A 17,091-nucleotide genomic window follows, 5' to 3' on the forward strand; every position below is an offset into this window, starting at 1 on the left:
TGCAAAAAATCACACCAAATAGCAGAATTGGTCAGGAGCCCGTAAAACATCCGCTATACATTCCACCACTTTCTTTCTTTCATCCAAGCTGTCCCACAGCATCATAGCCTGACGTGCTTTTGTTACCTTGTACTCCTCTACCACAGATGTAATTGGCAGCCACAGCTTGCTGCCTGTGCTGTACAGTCCGATGGAGCAGAAGATTCTTGGGACCGCCAGCCATCTCCTGAGGAAGTGGTTCATTTTCTTCTCTAGTGCCTCCACTGTTGAAAGAGCTAGTTCATAGACAAGAAGTGGCCAGAGGAGTTTAGGAAGTACCCAGTGTTGGTAGCCCTATGCCTTAAACTTGCCTGTTAGGCCGCTCTTCTCCAGAGATGTCATCCACGTGTCTGCTTGAAAGAACAAATCACACAATCTTTGTCATTGAAATTGGCCCTGTACCACTTTCCCAGGCTCTTCACAGGCTTCTCTCTGATGGTGGGAATGGTCTCCTCTCTGATCTTGAATTGTTGCTTTTTCAGGACTAGGCTTCTTGACTTTGCAGACTTCAACTTCATTCTGGCCCATTTGATGAGCTCTTCCAGATCCTCCAAAATCCATCAGCCTTCTGGAACAGACTTCATTTTTAGATCATCCACGAATGCTCTGATTGGAGCCTGCTGGACGCCGCTTGCCGGTACTGCACCCTGTCTGAGATTCTCTGCTGATTTAACCAGGAGGTTCATTGCTGCAGAAAACAAAATGATTGCGAGTGCACCCGGCCACAATACCTACCTCCAGCCTTTCCACTTGTGAAACGCATCTTGAAGTTGTCGAAATAGCGTTGGAGGAGCTTCTGGAATCTTGCAGGTACATGGTCTTGAGTGTGGTTTCCACCAGATTGTGGGGTATGGTTCTGTAGGCATTGGTTAGGTCTAGCCACAGAACAGCCAGGCCTCCTTGGTTATGCTTTGCGTCCTTGATCTTTGAGATGAAGCTTGTGTGTTCAAGGCAGCTTTTAGAAGATTTTACCTTCCACATTGAGGAGTGAGATGGTTTGGAATTGCTTGATGTTTGTGGAGTTAACTTCTTTTGGAATGAAACAGCCCTCAGCAACTAGCTAACTTTCTGCAAGATAGTTTTTCCTCCATCCCACTTTCAGCAGCCTTGTACAGAATACCATTAGGCCTTGGTGTTGATCTTCTCCTGGCCTTCTTGAAAAAGTAATCTCCTGCCAGCTGGGTTCCAACACCTCGAAGGGGATGGTGGCTTCATTGGTTTGAGTTGTGCCATCTCTTCCAGATACTTTTCATGCCTGGGTTTGCTGTTGACTCCACAAATGTGCTCCTCCACCTCTTCCTTTGTTGCTTTGAGCTCTCCTGATCTTTTGTCCCCCAGGGGCTTTGATAGATACTGGAAGGGCAAAGTCTGTCCCCTCCTTCATCCACCTCCTTCTGTCTCTGCGATGGTATTCACCTCGGCACAAGGTCTTAATACGCTCTCTCAGATTGTCTCAGATCTCCTTCAGTGCTGGTTTCGCTCCCTCCATTACTTGGTGAAAAGCCTCATTCAGCCTCCGCAGGTCACGTCTTAGGGTCATTATATTCTTCAGACATCGGTTTTCTCTTGGCTTGATGTTCGTCTTGGATTTTCCTCTTTTTTTCCAAAGCTGTCAGCCCCTATCCTCTCGATTATAGTTGACATTGCGCAGATATCCTTCCCTACATCTCCTGTGAGTGTTACCTCCAGCACTTGGACCACGTCTTGGTCGAACATGTCCCATTCCTTCTTTGCTGACACATTAGGCCATCTTAAGACCGATAGGGCCTTAATGATCATGTGCTCTTATAATCTCCACCCAGCACAGCCAGAAGAGGACTGGCTACCCCTCGAAGCCTAGTTCCTCTCTAGGTTTCTTCCTAGGTTCCAGCCTTCCTAGGCAGTTTTTCCTAGCTACTGTGCTTCTGCATTGATTTGGGTTTTAGGCTGGGTATCTGTATAGCACTTTGATAACTGCTGATGTAAAAATGGCTTTGTTATTGATTGATTTCACAGGCTGGTCTCTCCTGTGTTGTTCTGTACATATTGTATTGTATGTTGTGTGCCTTCCCTTTCCTGTTGTTCTGTCTCCCCTGATGCATCAGTGATGTTCCGATTGCCACCCCTTGCCTGATGGATCTTCAGACCTCTCTCGTTTTTGAAAATCTTTACACATCTGTAGACCCGAGAAATTGTTTAGCTGTTCCGTTGTCCTTCATGAGTGGTCATAACAGTGGTATGTCCTGTACATCAGTCATCCTCCCCCGCTCTCGACCGAGAGTGGTATCTTTCCATAGCGATTGATAGCGGGTACCTTCTTGGGAAGGTTTTGATTTAGCCTTCCAAGAAAGATATTTAATGTTATGTGAGTATTTTGTTTCCACTGGTCCTGGGGATCTTAAGATCAATGACGTCACTTTACTACCAGGACATTTTAGCCAAAAACCTGGTTGCCTGAAGCTAACCCCTAGCACATATCAAAATCCACATAGAAATGGTTAATTGACCACAAAATCTACATTTTGCAATGGACTTGAACCTCATTGAAAACCTGTTTTTGAATTGAAGAGGGCAGTCCATAAGCACAGACAAAGGATATCAAGGACCTGGAAAGATTATGCATGGAGGAATGATCTAATATGCCTCCCAATGTGTTCTCCAACTCATAAAACATTTTGTAAAAAGGCTGTGTTGTTATCCTCGCAGGGGTAGGGTGCTGGAGTATTGAAATAATTTTGAAACCCATCTTTTTTAGAAGAGAGAAATTCCTTGTTAAATCTTTTTCTGAGCAATTCTGTTAGTATAAAATATAATTTTCCTAATTTTGGGAGCATATTATAAGCTCAGTATTTTAATTATTTATTTTATACAGTATTTTTTGCTCACTTTTATTAAGGGTGCCAATAATTTGAAGTAACTGTACATTTGCATGTACAATAATTTTACTTGGTGAAATGGTATGGGGCTCAAATGTATTGGGGGTGGGTAAACATTCCATGGTGAAAGTGTGTTTATTATAGCGATGGGTAAAAATCAATACAGTTACATATCGCAATACACCTAAGTATCGTGATAATATCGTATTGTGACATCCCTGGCAATTCCCAGCCCTAGTTTATTATCTGTGTGTGTGAGTGTGTGTGTGTGTGTGTAATATTTTACCTCTCTTCCAGGAGGAGGGTCCAGAGGTGCTGCTGGTGAAGGAGGAGGGCTGTGAGGAAGGTCTGGGGAACCCAGAGGGGACCATGGTCGTAGAGGACAACCAGACTACACCACCACCTGAACCCACAGAGGAACCAGCTGAGCAGCACAGGACCACATACAGTCTCACCAAGGTGAGCCCACTGTGAACTGCTGTCTGAATAGTACTAGGTCAGGGCCCGTATACACAAAGCCTCTCAGAGCAGGAGTGCTGATCTAGGATCAGTTTAGCCTTTTAGATCATAATGGATAAGATTATATGGAAAGATCCAAGATCAGCACTTCTACTCAGCCTCTTTGTGGATACGGGCCCAGGTCTTGATTAATTTTGTTTTAAGTGTGGAACCATGCATTTGAACTATCAAACCATTAAAGAGTGTCGAGTAATCAAACTAACACATTTGCATAGTATCACATCAACTAACATGTTTGCATAGTACTCATAGCAATCCCTCATTGCCCAATCAGAAGATGTTCCATAGCAGGGTGCTCATATCAGCTTTCAATCCAACATCCTCTCACTCTGTATCTCTTACAGTCAGTAGACATGGAGGATGGGAAGCCTGATCTGCGGCTAGTGAAAGAGGAGACAATAGAAGACGGACCAGAGAGCATTGACTTGCTGAGTGGACTAAAGATGGGGAGCAAGGTAAGGGAGAAATACATATAGCCTACATACAGTGCCTTCAGAAAGTATTCATACCCCTTGACTTATTCCACATTGCGTGTGTGTTGCAGCCTGAATTCAAAATTGATTCTATTTTTTTTTTCACCCATCTACACACAATACCCCATAACGATAAAGTGAAAACATGTTTTTAGACATTTTAGCAAATGTATTCACACCCCTGAGTCAATACATGTTAGAATCACCTTTGGTAGTGATTACAGCTGTGAGTCTTTCTGAGTAAGTCTCTAAAAGTTTTGCACATCTCGATTGTACAATATTTGCACATTTATTATTTTTTACAATTCTTCAAGCTCTGTCAAGTTGGTTGTTGATCATTTCTAGACAGCCATTTTCAAGTCTTGCCATAGATTGTCAAGCTCATTTAAGTTAACTGTAACTAGGCTACACAGGAACATTCAATGTCATCTTGGTAAGTAACTCCAGTGTATATTTGGCCTTGTGTTTAAGGTTATTGTCCTGCTGAAAGGTGAATTTGTCTCCCAATGTCTGTTGGAAAGCAGATTGAATCAGGTTTTCCTCTAGAATTTTGCCTTTTCCTCTAGAATTTTAGCTCTAATGTTTTTATACATTTTTATCTCCCCCCAAAAACTCCATAGTCCTTGCAGATGACAAGCATAGCCATAACCTGATGCAGTGGCAGCCACCACCATGCTTGGAAATATGGAGAGTAGTACTCAGTGATGTGTTCGACTTGCCCCAAACATAACGCTTTGTATTCAGGACATAAAGTTAATTTATTTGTCACATGTTTTACTGTAGTGCCTTATTGCAAACAGGTTGCATGTTTTGAATATTTTCTGTTCTGTACAGCGTTCCTCCTTTTCGCTCTGTAATTTTGGTTCGTATTGTGAAGTAACTACAATGTTGGTCCATCCTCAGTTTTCTCTTATCACAGCCATTAAACTCTGTAACTGTTTTAAAGTCACAATTGGCCTCATGGTGAAATCCCTGAGCGGTTTCCTCTCCGGCAACTGAGTTTGGAAGGATGCCTGTATCTGGGTGTAACTGGGTGTATTGATACACCATCCAAAGTGTAATTAATAACTTCACCATGCTCGAAGGGATATTCAATGTCTGCTTTTTTTAAATTGTACCCATCTACCAATAGGTGCCCTTTGCGAGGCATTGACAAACCTCCCTGGTCTTTGGTTGAATCGGTGTTTGAAATTCACTGCTTTGCTGAGGGACCTTACAATTATCTGTATGTGTGGGGTACAGAGATGAGGTAGTAATTCAAAAATCATGTTTAACACCAGTATTGCACACAGTGAATCCATGCAATTGATTATGTGACTTGTTAAGCACATTTTTATACTTTAACTTATTTAGGCTTGCCATAACAAAGGGGTTGAATACTTATTGACACATCTTTTCATTTTTTATATTAATTTGTCAACATTTCTAAAAACATAATTCCACTTTGACATTATGGGGCATCGTGTGTCGGCCAGTTACACAAAATCTAAATTGAATCAATTGTAAATCCAGGCTGCAACACAACAAAATGTGGGAAAAGTCAAGGGTTGTGAATACTTTCTGAAGGCTCTGTGCAAATGACGTGCGGTGGGGTCTGTCCGTATGAAAACTTTTCCATATGGATGACATTCCCCTTGTAGCAGGGCTCCAGACTAACATTTCCCCCTGGTTTTTCAATTGGTGGCACCAGGCCAGGATTTAGTTGCACCTATTTATTTTTGCCGCATCACGCAATATAAAAAATGAGTAGGCCTATCATCTTATAAAGTCATTCAGTGCTTTATTAAAACGTCTAATAGACTACTGAGACGGTATTCACTAAATAAGTTTAAAAAAAATATTTTAATGTGCAATCAGTGATTGTCATGCATTTTGGGTTGACACTTATGCTATTGTTGTCGCCAGTTGGAGGGTGTTTCCTCCGACACATTAATGCGGCTGGCTTCCGGGTTAAGCGATCAGTGTGTTCAAGAAGCTGTGTGGCCTGGCAGGGTTGTGTTTCGGAGGACGCATGGCTCTTGACATTCGCCGCCTCCGAGTCCGTACCGGAGTTTCAGCAATGGGATAAGACTGTAATTACCAATTGGATGTCATGAAATTGGGGAGAAAAGGTACAAAAATAAGTAATGTTTTTCAATAGAGATTAATTAGCAATTTTCTGTGCTCTAATATCATAGACTAATTTATTTGGGGCTAATTCACCACCTGAGTATGTGGAAACCGAACACATTAGCTAGATCACTAACTCTAAACATAATACCCACTCATAGTAGCCATGTATGAATCTAAAAGTACATTAAAGGTCCCAAAAAACATTGCAGTTGTAGCGACGAGGCCTATGCACTCGCAGCGGCTAATGCACATTTCCCTCGCTCTGTATCTCAAAGGCATATCAAATATCTTTGTAAAATAGTTGCTGTTGACCTTATAATTGAGAGTTGAGAAATACAGAGTAACACTAAACCAAGGAAATTAAGTTCACCAAAGTGTTCAACCCTGGCTCTCATCTGAACATTGATATTGTCCAGTATACTGTAGTAGATTTGCCCCCTCTCTACTACGAGTTCCTCTATCTGCCAGGCCCAGTTCATTGCCTTTCAGCTAGAATTGCTCATAGAAACTACCAAAGTCTTGTAGCTGCTGTTCCAGTGCTATCAGAGGTGGAAAATTTGTTCTCGATCAGCTTAGATGGAAAGCCGCTGAGGATGGTTAGCTGACTCTAGAGCTACATCTTTAATCTTTGTCCTCATGACTGTAGGGAAGCCAAAGTAATTACGCTACCCAAGAGTGGTAACGCTGCCTTTACTGGTTCTAACAGCAGACATATAAGCTTGCTGCCAGCTCTTAGCAAACTTTTGAAAAAATGGCAGTTTACACTCAAAGAAAAAAACAAGTTATTTAGTCTCCTCAACATGCTCAACAGCCACACCATTCATTACACGATTCAGTTGAGATCTTACGGAATGTTTGTACCCAATACAATGCTCTTAGTTTTAGAGGTGTTCAGGAACAGTTTATTACTGGCCACCCATTCTAAAACTTTGCATGTTGATATTCCATTTCTGTTGTTTATTCAATGCCAGATCTATCTGTTAGCTGCCAAATGTCATAAGAGCTACAGTATCGGGCTTTGGATGTGAGAAAGATTCCTCATGCTTGTTGAGTGCTATAGGCAAGTTGTTGGAAGTCGCAGTAACCAGCTCTGTCCACATGCTGTTGCTGGCGGAGAACAGCAGGCAGTAGAGTCGGCTGCTAGCTTCGCTGCCACAGACAGAGCCAGTCTTTCCGTTGATACCACTAAGATTGAAAAGATTGTTATTTTCTGTCACTTCCTTTGATGTAGGTCCCTAAGCTCAGGTATTGATCTTCCATCCCTTGTTTCGCAAGAAAATCCAACTTTGAAAACTGTTTCAGATGCAAAGTGTTAGTCATCCTGATCAGCTTACTTTAGCTAGCAGTAAAACTAACATAACCGCCAAAAGGCGGCAGATGATGTGACGTCCACAGGCAGGAGCGAGCTCTGTCTATACTCCTGCCTCACCCATTACTTTTTTTATTCCAATACTTATTTATTATTTGAGTGCAATGAAAATGAATGGGACATACTGACACATTAAAAGCAGCGAAGCTCTCGGCCTGCCTTTTGGCGTCCGTTAGCTGGCAGTATAAGGCAGAAAAACAGATGCGCAAGTCATGTCAATGCCTTGCATTGAGTTTGAAGGGTGGGAAAAAAGGACGCAGCGAGGCTGCCTTTCTCCCTGGCCTACTTGGGCATTTTGTACCAGATCACTACACATTTGGGAAGTTGACCAGGCATTTCCCAAATTAAGATGACAAGGCACTGCCTACCCTGAATGCACGTCACTATTTCATACAGTAATAGATCTTCAATGGGAACAATGATGTGCCTGGCTATTTGTTCTAATTTTCTTCATTCATAAAATTAAATCAATGCAACTTATGTTTACAAACAAAACACACACGTTATAATGTAGGAACATGACCAGGTAATTGACAAAAATCTCCATATGTAGAGTTTTATGACATTTTCTTCTGTCTATTTTCTATCCTCTTCCTGCAGGTGGTTGGCTGGAGGCTAACAGAGGAGACTGGGAAGCCATCTTGGATTCCCAGACCCAGACTGGTGCAGCCAAGGGCCCAGGGGACAACATCACTGAGCAGGCCAGGACCAGAGGTGACATAGTGGAGGTCAGTGGATGGGACAGAGTCCTCAACTCTGGGCTGGGGAACAACATTGTTAACCACAACCAGAAACAGACAGTTGAACACAAAACATCTGAATTTAGTCTCCATGACAACAGTCTGGCTGAGTCCAGGGCAAGGCGTAGATTTGGTCTGCAGGGGCAGAGGGGTGACCGTATGCGGCTTGAGAGAACAGACACTGACTCGGCTAGCGATGCTCCGTCCTGCTCCTATAGTTCTTATTCAGAGAGACTGATGACGCCTCAGGTTAACACCCTAACAGGTGCTGCCTTCAGCCTGCCTTCTGTAGGATCTATCAACTGGAACATGGACCCTGTGACAACACAGACACTTCCTGGCCTTCATCCTCCTCACACTCCTCTAATGTTAAACCAGACCTCAGACAATGCCAGTGCCTCAACACTAAATGGCTACACAAGCCCATTGACACTTGACAGTAGTAGAGATGGAATCAGTAAAGGTGGCATCGCCAAAGAGAAGCGCTTCATGTGTTCGTTCTGTGGGAAAGCCTTCAGTTTCCCCAATCAGGTGAAGATCCACCAGAGGATGCACACGGGGGAGAAACCATTCAGCTGCCACTTGTGCCGGGACAGCTTCTCCCATTTGTCTAGCCTGAAGAGGCACCAGAGAGTCCACACAGGGGAGAAACCATACCCGTGCCCGCAGTGTCAGAAACGGTTCTCTCACCAGCACCGCTTGAAGATACACCTGAAGATCCACACGGGAGAGGGGCCGTTTTCCTGTACACACTGTGGGAAGAGGTTCTCAGAGAGGAGCTACCTCAGGATACACCAGCAGAAAATGCACACGGCCCATGTATAGAGTATTGTAACATATAATGTAGTACTAGCTAGTTTGTTTGTAGTTAATTATTTTGGTTGTGGATCTATAAGGAACTGGATGAGGTGAACTGAGGAAAGAATGAGTATGATGAGGCAGAGTAGATGATATGGTGGTGGTTGGTGTGATGGTGGTGTCTGTAAAAATGCTTCACTGATGAAAAGGGACAACCTTGTCCCTTTAGGTTGATATTGGTATTTTATAGTGAAATAACGATAGTGCCTTAATTCATGTTTACTTGTCATAAAGATGTGATTTTGAACCTTTTCCAATGTCTTCTAAAATGTATTTGATCAAAACGAGTCTACCAGATTTAAGGAAAAGGTAATGAAGTTATTCTACTTGTCACGTATCGTTTTGCATAAAAGTACTCTGTACTCTGTTTGAGTGTATGCCCATCTTGAAATGAAATACAAAACTGACACTGGTGGTGACTGACATTTTTCATTGCGGGGGACTGAGTGCCCCGTATCTCAGTCGAACCTAAACATTATACTTAATTCTTATATCAACACATGGACATTTTTTTTATAATTCACTCCAATGGCTCCATATTGTTATGTACACTATATATTCGGAAAGTATTCAGACACTTTCCCTTTTGTGGTGATAGTCTTATTCTAAAATTGATTTTTTTCAAATCTCTTCAATCTATACACTACCCCATAATGACAAAGCAAAAACAGGTTTTTAGAAATGTTTGCTAATTTATTAAAAATAAAGAACAGATACTTTATTTGCATAAGTCCTCAGACCCTTTTCTATGAGATTTGAAATTGAGCTCAGCTGCATCCTGTTTCCATTGATTGTCCTTGAGATGTTTCTACAACTTGATTAGAGTCCACCTGTTGTAAATTCAATTGATTAGACATGATTTAGAAAGGCACACACCTGTCTATATAAGGTCCCACAGTTGACAATGCATGTCAGAGCAAAGACCATGCCATGAGGTCAAAGGAATTGTCCGTAGAGCTCAGACAGGATTGTGTCGAGGCACAGATCTGGGGAAGGGTACCAAAACATTTTCTAAAATGGAAGGAGTTTGGAACCATCAAGCCTCTTCCTCGAGCTGGCCGCCCGGCCAAACTGAGCAATCCGGGGAGAAGGGCCTTTGTCAGGGAGGTGACCAAGAACTCGATGGTCACTCTGACCGAGCTCCAGAGTTCCTCTGATCTCTTTTAGTCCTCATTTGGACTAATCTTCCAAGAGTCCTTAAACATTGAAATCCAATTTAGAATACAAACATATTTTCACATTTAAACACTGTTACAAACAGACATAATACACTAACATATTTACCCAGTCTAAAAATATATTGATTCTTCCTCTACTTTAGTCCAATGCAACATTTCTATTATATTTAAATGGTTTTAAAGTATTGTATATATTGAGAGGTTTCTGGTTTGCTCAGTTAAATTTTCAATTTCTTTATTGCTCTAAATTGAAATGTTCTGCCTATTTCTCTTTTCTCTCTGGGTAACACATAGATGGTGGACAATCTATTCCTAGTATTTACTGAATGTCTGTCTCTTACCAACTGAATACTGTTGTGAATAGAGTTTGCACGTTTTTAAATAGTGCATAATTTATTTCATAATATACACGTTTTTTTTCCAATTATCTTGTTGATTGATGACCAACCAAGAGCATTGCTCATGACTGCAATAGAACCATATCCCCACCTGAAAACAATCATTGCTGCTTTGTTCTGTGCAATCTGCAGCCTCCTAATTTCACTTTGATGCATTTCCCCAGACCACAGAACAGTAGTTCACCTGACTCTCAATTAATGCCTGTTATTTGCTTAAGAATGTTTTCTGGTAAATATTTAGCTATCCTTCTGATCATGCATGCTGTTTAGATTTTTTTTTTTACATAGATGAGTTGAGGCGACCATGATAAGCAGTTGTCTAGCTGCACTCCCAGTAGTTTGGTTTCTGCCACTTCCTCAATTTGTACTCCCCCCATACTTAATTGTATCCCATGCTGTGTTGGCCTTTTCTTAGTGGAACAGACCAACATAACTTTGGTTTTTCTTGGTGATTAAAACAAGTTTGTTCCGGCAAACCCACTCTCTGATATTCTCCAAATCTCCTTGTAAAGCTTGCTGTACCTGTTGAACCGATTGTCTTGCTGTATAAATTGTAGTATCATCTGCAAATATCGTAGCTTGCATTACAGATAAGGCATAAGGAAGGTTGTTGGTATATATTAAATAAAGAAGTGGCCCAAGGCAACTGCCCTGCGGTATTCCACAGTTTAAAGCATGGGGGGAAGAAAATGAACAATTGATATATATGGACTGTTTCTTGTCAGATATGACTGTACCCAATACAATGCTACCTTCTTAAAACCATAATGCATTAATTTTGCCAATTATTTCATGATCCGCTAAATCAAATGCTGCACTAAAATCTAAAAATAGTACACCCACAAACCTGCCATTATCCACAGCGTTGAGCCACTGGTCAGTCATGTCAACCAATGCAGTGGTAGTGGAATGGTTTTTGTGATAAGCATGCTGATTGGCTGTAATCAGATCATTCTTTTTTTATGTACTCCTATTTGTCTACTCACAATACCCTCCAATATCTTATAGTAGTATAGGGAGTAGACTAATTGGTCCCATTGGCAGGAGTAATGGGTTCTTTGCTGTCTTTCGGAATTGGACAGTTTCGCATGCTTCTATACATTTGCAAACATCGCCTTTTCCAGTGACCAATTAAATATATTTCAGTGGAGCTGCAATCTGGGGAGCAGCATAGCAAAGTAAAAAAATTGTCCATAAGATCATAACCTGTAGATTTACCATCGGGTAATGACTTCAATAGGTTTAACACCTCTACTGACACCATTTGTAGACTAAAAGAGCAGGTCTTGTTGCTCATAATATGATCATCAATCCATTGGACAATAGCTTGTTTGGAAGAATGTTTACATTATTGCTCAGTAAATTCATTTTCTTTGTAAACAATTCTGCAAAATGATTGGCAACATCAGCTGGTTTTGTTATTGTTCTCCCACCAACCTCCACACTAGATGGGCATGATGAGATGGATGTACCAAGTAGGCCCTTAACTGTATTCCATACCTTTTTAGAATCGTTTTTACAATCAATAAAAGCATTTTTGTAAAATAAAGTTTTTTTTCTTACGATTCAATTTAACTGCATAATTACGTAATGTTCTATAATTCTGTTTATCAATTTCTAGTTCTGATTTGGCTGCTAAGACCTTTACCATATTTCTTTGAGAAAAAGCCTCACCCAGTTCATCATTCCAAGGAGATGGACGTGCCCCAACTGTACTCTTTCTTACTGGGGCATGATGGTCCATTACCTCAGTGAGCAAATCAATAAAACATTCTGTAGTGTGATTTAAATCATCCTCTAGATAAATCAGAACCCAGGGTACAGCAGTCAAATCATTTTGAAATAGCCCATGAGGAAAATTTTCAAAAATTTCTTGGACCACAATCCTAGGGGGTTTCTTTGGAACCTTGGTGTTCATGGTTATGGTCACAATATTATGGTCTGTCCAGCCCACTGGCATTGATCTGGCTTTTAAGCATTGCAATGGTATATTACAGAAGATCAGATTAATGCATGTGTCTGAACGATGACCCAACTTAGTTAAATGCGTTTCGGTCTGAGACAAAATAGGAATATTAATTATGTTGACCAAGTTACAAACCTCATGTATTTTTGTTAGGAAGGCTACATTAACCTGAGCTATATGTAAAAGTTTCCTTGTCAAGTGCAGCTCAATAGATCATGTATTCATTATAGTTGAAGTTGTTATGATACACTACAACACAAACTCAGATTTGAACATTAAATTAAAATTGCCAGGGAGTTACTCTAGAGTCCCGATACAATTGCCCGTTGATATAAAGTTTATCCATAACCATGGAGACTCGTTGATTGGTGGCAGCATCATGCTGTGGGGATGTTTTTCAGCAGCAGGGACTGGAAGACTAGTCAGGATCGAGGGAAATATGAACGGAGCAAAGTACAGAAAGATCCTTGATGAAAACCTGCTCCAGAGCGCTCAGGACCTCAGACTGGGGCGAAGGTTCACCATCCAACAGGACAACAACCCTAAGCACAGTGCCAAGACAACACAGGAGTGGCTTCGGGACATGTCTTTGAATGTCCTTGAGTGGCCTATCCAGAGCCCAGACTTGAACCCCATCGAACATCTCTGAAGAGACTTGAAAATAGCTGTGCAGTGATGCTCCCCTTCCAACCTGACAGAGCTTGAGAGGATCTGCAGAGAAGAATGGGAGAAACTCCCCGAGTTACCGGTGTGCCAAGCTTATAGCTTCATACCCAAGAAGACTTAAGGCTGTAATAGCTATTAAAGGTGCTTCAACAAAGTACTGAGTAAAGGGTCTAAATACTTATGCACCTTTGGGATGAATTGGAACGCTGACTTTGAGCCAGGCCTAATCACCCAACATCAGTGCCCGACCTCACTAATGCTCTTGTGGCTGAATGGAAGCAAGTCCCCGCAGCAATGTTCCAGCATCTAGTGGAAAGCCTTCCCAGAAGAGTGGAGGCTGTTTGGAGCAGCAAAGGGGGGACAAACTCCATATTAATGCCCATGATTTCGGAATGAGATGTTCGATGAGCAGGTGTCCAAATACTTTTGGTCATGTAGTTTACTTAAATCAGAGTGTTAGAGATGGGCTTGACTATGGTTTGCATTCTATAATATGTCATGTTTCCGTGTGTACAGTAAAGACTTTCTTATATACATCTTTATATGCTCTTCTCTGAATGTTGTGTTTACAGTCTGCAGTCCATGAGGATCTGCTGATATCCAGTGTTGTTGGTGGGAGAGACTGGACCTCTGAAACAGCTGGTCACAAACCCTGGCACCGGATCAGAACCCTGGATCAGGAGCCTTCGCTCTTACTTCCCGAGTCAGAACCGGGACCGAACCACGAAGGACAGAGACTCCACCACCACACAGAGCACAACCAGTGGACAGGTGGATTGAATAACCTCAGTCCTGGTGGTCATCAGAGAGACAGAGGCTCCAGTCAGGGATCCAGTCTGCAGCCCAGTCCCTTCTCTTCACAGACTCAGTGCAGGGATGATGCAGGGTCTGGGGCTGATAGAGATAGACCCTCCTGTTCCTATGATACAAACACCACAGTATCCATGATGAACAGAGCAGGTCACCCTGGGCTTCAGCCTTCAGAGAGAGTGGTGGGAGATCCATCTGGTGGTAGTCTATCAGCAAGTCTGTCTTCTCCTTCAGGATCTTGTCTAATTCCTGATGATTGGGTTCATAGAAAGCCTGGGTCTTGCCTTCCTCAGCAACCTCATGGTTACCCCATGAATACAGACCAGGTCAGGATGGGTGTTCACCACGAGAGGTACCTAGCCTATAACACAGCAGACAATTCTAACAACACCCAAACAATGGCTAAAGGTCAAGGACGGAGCTCAAATACTCCTGCTTCTACCTTCTCTGGTGTCATTGGGTCACAACGTGGGGGGCCGAGCGTTAGGACTGATGCCAACAAGCCATATGCCTGCCCCACATGTGGGAAGTGCTTCGCTGAAGCGTACTATGTGAAGATGCACCAGACCGTTCACACCAAGGAGAGGCCCTTCAAGTGCAAACTATGTTACAAGAGCTTCTCCTTCCTGACTAACCTGATCAGACATAGGAGTGTCCACAATGGGGAGAAATCGTAGCAGTGTGGCTTGATGTACACAGGGGATATCTGAGAAACATTCTTTAGCTGACATATTATAGTTATAATCAACCACTTACCCTTCATTAACCCTTTTGTTAACTTGTCATTTGAAACAGGATAGTAAATACCTTGTTTTTAGAGAAATTGTAAACCTAGGCTAGAACTAGAAGAGTTGAATATTTACCTTACTGGAGGTGATGTAGTCATATTATTTTCTATTCTGTTCTAGCTAACAATTCTTTCTAAACAAGTCTGCTCTCAGCTTGAAAGATACTGATCATAGGATATCTGATGTGTAATGTCATAAGAAGTACCGTATTTCAAAGAACAGCAAGCATACCTTTAACATTTAACCGCACCCTTTGAGGTATGCCGCAAACCAATAAGATACATTCTCTTCAGAGTAAAACTGATGTTTTGTTTGAAACTGCTGGCGAGTGAAGATGAGTGAGAATGAGTGGGTTTCACTGGCGAAAAAGAAAGGAAACAAGAGATGTAAAGTTGTGGTGGACAATAGGAAACTCTTAGACTGGTTTTTGATCGGAGTGAGGGTTTTGGACCAATGGAACCTGGGAGATCCATTTGAAGTGGCGTCAGTCACAAGAAGTGGGCTTATTTAGTTGTTTTTTTGTGTGTTGAGAAATGACAGGTGTCTCAATCAATGAGAGAAGACTTGAAATAGACAAGATGGCGGAGTACACATTGTTGAATACTTCGTGGAGGAAAAAAAAGTATTTATTTTAATAACAGAGCATTTATCTCAATTCAAACGGACCCCTTGCAACTGGACACATCCTGTTTCCACGCATTGAGGACGAAGAAAATGATCTGTGCTACACCAAACAGTACCTATCATGTAACACCCATTAATGGATACCCAAAAGTATTCGGATGAGTCACATCTGGTGTAACAATCTGTAGCTAAGGATATACAAGGAATCCTGTACATTAAGGTACTGCCCTCACAGGCCCCTGAACCTGTGTATGGATTTGATTTGGATTGGACTGTGAGTGACTAAATAAGTGGGGTGGTTTTAATTGATCTATATTTGTATTTCGTGTATTGTCACCCCTGTGGTCCACACGGGCGGAGGCTGTTCACCTGTACACACAGCGGGAAGAGGTACTCAGAGAGGAGCTACTTCAGGATACACCAGCAGAAAAACCATTCCACTCTGTCATAGAAAGTAACCATTCCACTCAATAGCTTCTGACGTTGAGATCAAACCCTGCATTAAAGACAGATGAATTTTCATTGTCAGCAGAAGGAAAAAGGAAACCGCACACGACTCTTGATAGTATCACTGCTATTTATTAAACTTACGTGTCGGCCTTCGTCAGAGCTTTTGTAATTAAAAAAAAAAGTGCACTTTTCTTTAAAAAACAAGGACATTTCTAAGTGACCCCAAATTTATGAACGGTAGTGTAAGATTGACCAACTCTTTGTGTCTTGGGCATCCCCCTGTAAGTGCTGATCTAGGACCAGATTTGCCTTTTAAATCATAATGAATAAGACAATTGATCCTCAATCAGCACTCCTACTCTGACCCTTTGTGGATACAGGCCAAGGTCTACAATAATTTTAAGTGTGGGACCACACCTTTGAATTATCAACCCATTTAAGTGTCAAGTAATCAAATTAACTAAGACATTTTGCATAGTATCAAATCAACTAACATGAGGTTCTCAGAGGGGAGCTACCTCAGGAAACGCACACGGCCCATGTATAGAGTGATATGTAGTACTAGTTACTAGTTTATTTGTAGTTCATTCTGGTGGATTTGGATATTGTATGGAACTGGATGAGGTGAACTGAGGTAAGAATGAGTATGATGATATGACAACTATGTCCCTTTAGGTTGATACTGGTGTTTTATAGTGAGATAATGATAGTGCCTTAATTCATGTTTTCTTGACATGAAGTAGACAAGCTGTGTGTAAAATAATGTTGAACCTTTTCCAAAGTATTCTAAAATTCATTCTTTCAAAGCGAGGGTACCAGATTTACGGAAAAGGTAGTGTTGCCATAGTGTCACGTATCAGTCTGATCAATAAAAGTACTGTACTTCACGTTATGTGATTGTACGACCATTTTGTCGAAATTAAATACAAAATTGACTCTGTGTGGACTTGGTTATCTCAGTCGAACCAAAACGTTATACTTTATTCTTGAAACGACACATGGAAAAAAATATATAATAATAATCTCAACTGACTGTGGTTATCTAATATGTCATGTTTCTGTGAGTACAGCAAAGACTTATATAAAGCTTTATATGCTCTTCTGTACAATTTGTGTTTACCCAGTCTGCAGTCCATGAGGACCTGCTGATATCCGGTGTTGCTCGCCACAGTCTCAGTTCAGGGTTGGAGCAAGTCCTGGGGCTGATAGAGAAAGACCCTCCTGTTCCTATGATACAACCACCACA

The 17,091-nt window shown here is 41.7% G+C and overlaps 2 protein-coding genes across 2 annotated transcripts in view; both read left to right on the plus strand.

Moving 5' to 3' along the window:
• The window catches only part of LOC135506963 (uncharacterized), a 24,630-nt gene extending 12,525 nt beyond the window's left edge, over positions 1–12,105 (plus strand). Inside the window, exons 4-7 of the mRNA XM_064926403.1 lie at positions 3,192–3,353; positions 3,758–3,868; position 5,432; positions 7,968–12,105. Coding sequence (XP_064782475.1) covers positions 3,192–3,353; positions 3,758–3,868; position 5,432; positions 7,968–8,932 — 1,239 coding nt within the window. The 3' untranslated portion in view covers positions 8,933–12,105. The remainder of the gene's footprint in view (positions 1–3,191; positions 3,354–3,757; positions 3,869–5,431; positions 5,433–7,967) is intronic.
• LOC135506961 (zinc finger protein 233-like) lies at positions 7,972–16,765 on the plus strand. Its single transcript, XM_064926402.1, has 2 exons — positions 7,972–8,095; positions 13,746–16,765. Exon 2 carries the CDS (start codon positions 14,118–14,120, stop codon positions 14,658–14,660), a length of 543 nt encoding a protein of 180 aa, XP_064782474.1. The 5' UTR covers positions 7,972–8,095; positions 13,746–14,117; the 3' UTR covers positions 14,661–16,765.
• Positions 16,766–17,091: the final 326 nt, after the last annotated feature.

The sequence above is a fragment of the Oncorhynchus masou genome, chromosome 20, assembly GCF_036934945.1.
Source record: "Oncorhynchus masou masou isolate Uvic2021 chromosome 20, UVic_Omas_1.1, whole genome shotgun sequence".
Taxonomy (NCBI): Eukaryota; Metazoa; Chordata; class Actinopteri; order Salmoniformes; family Salmonidae; genus Oncorhynchus; species Oncorhynchus masou.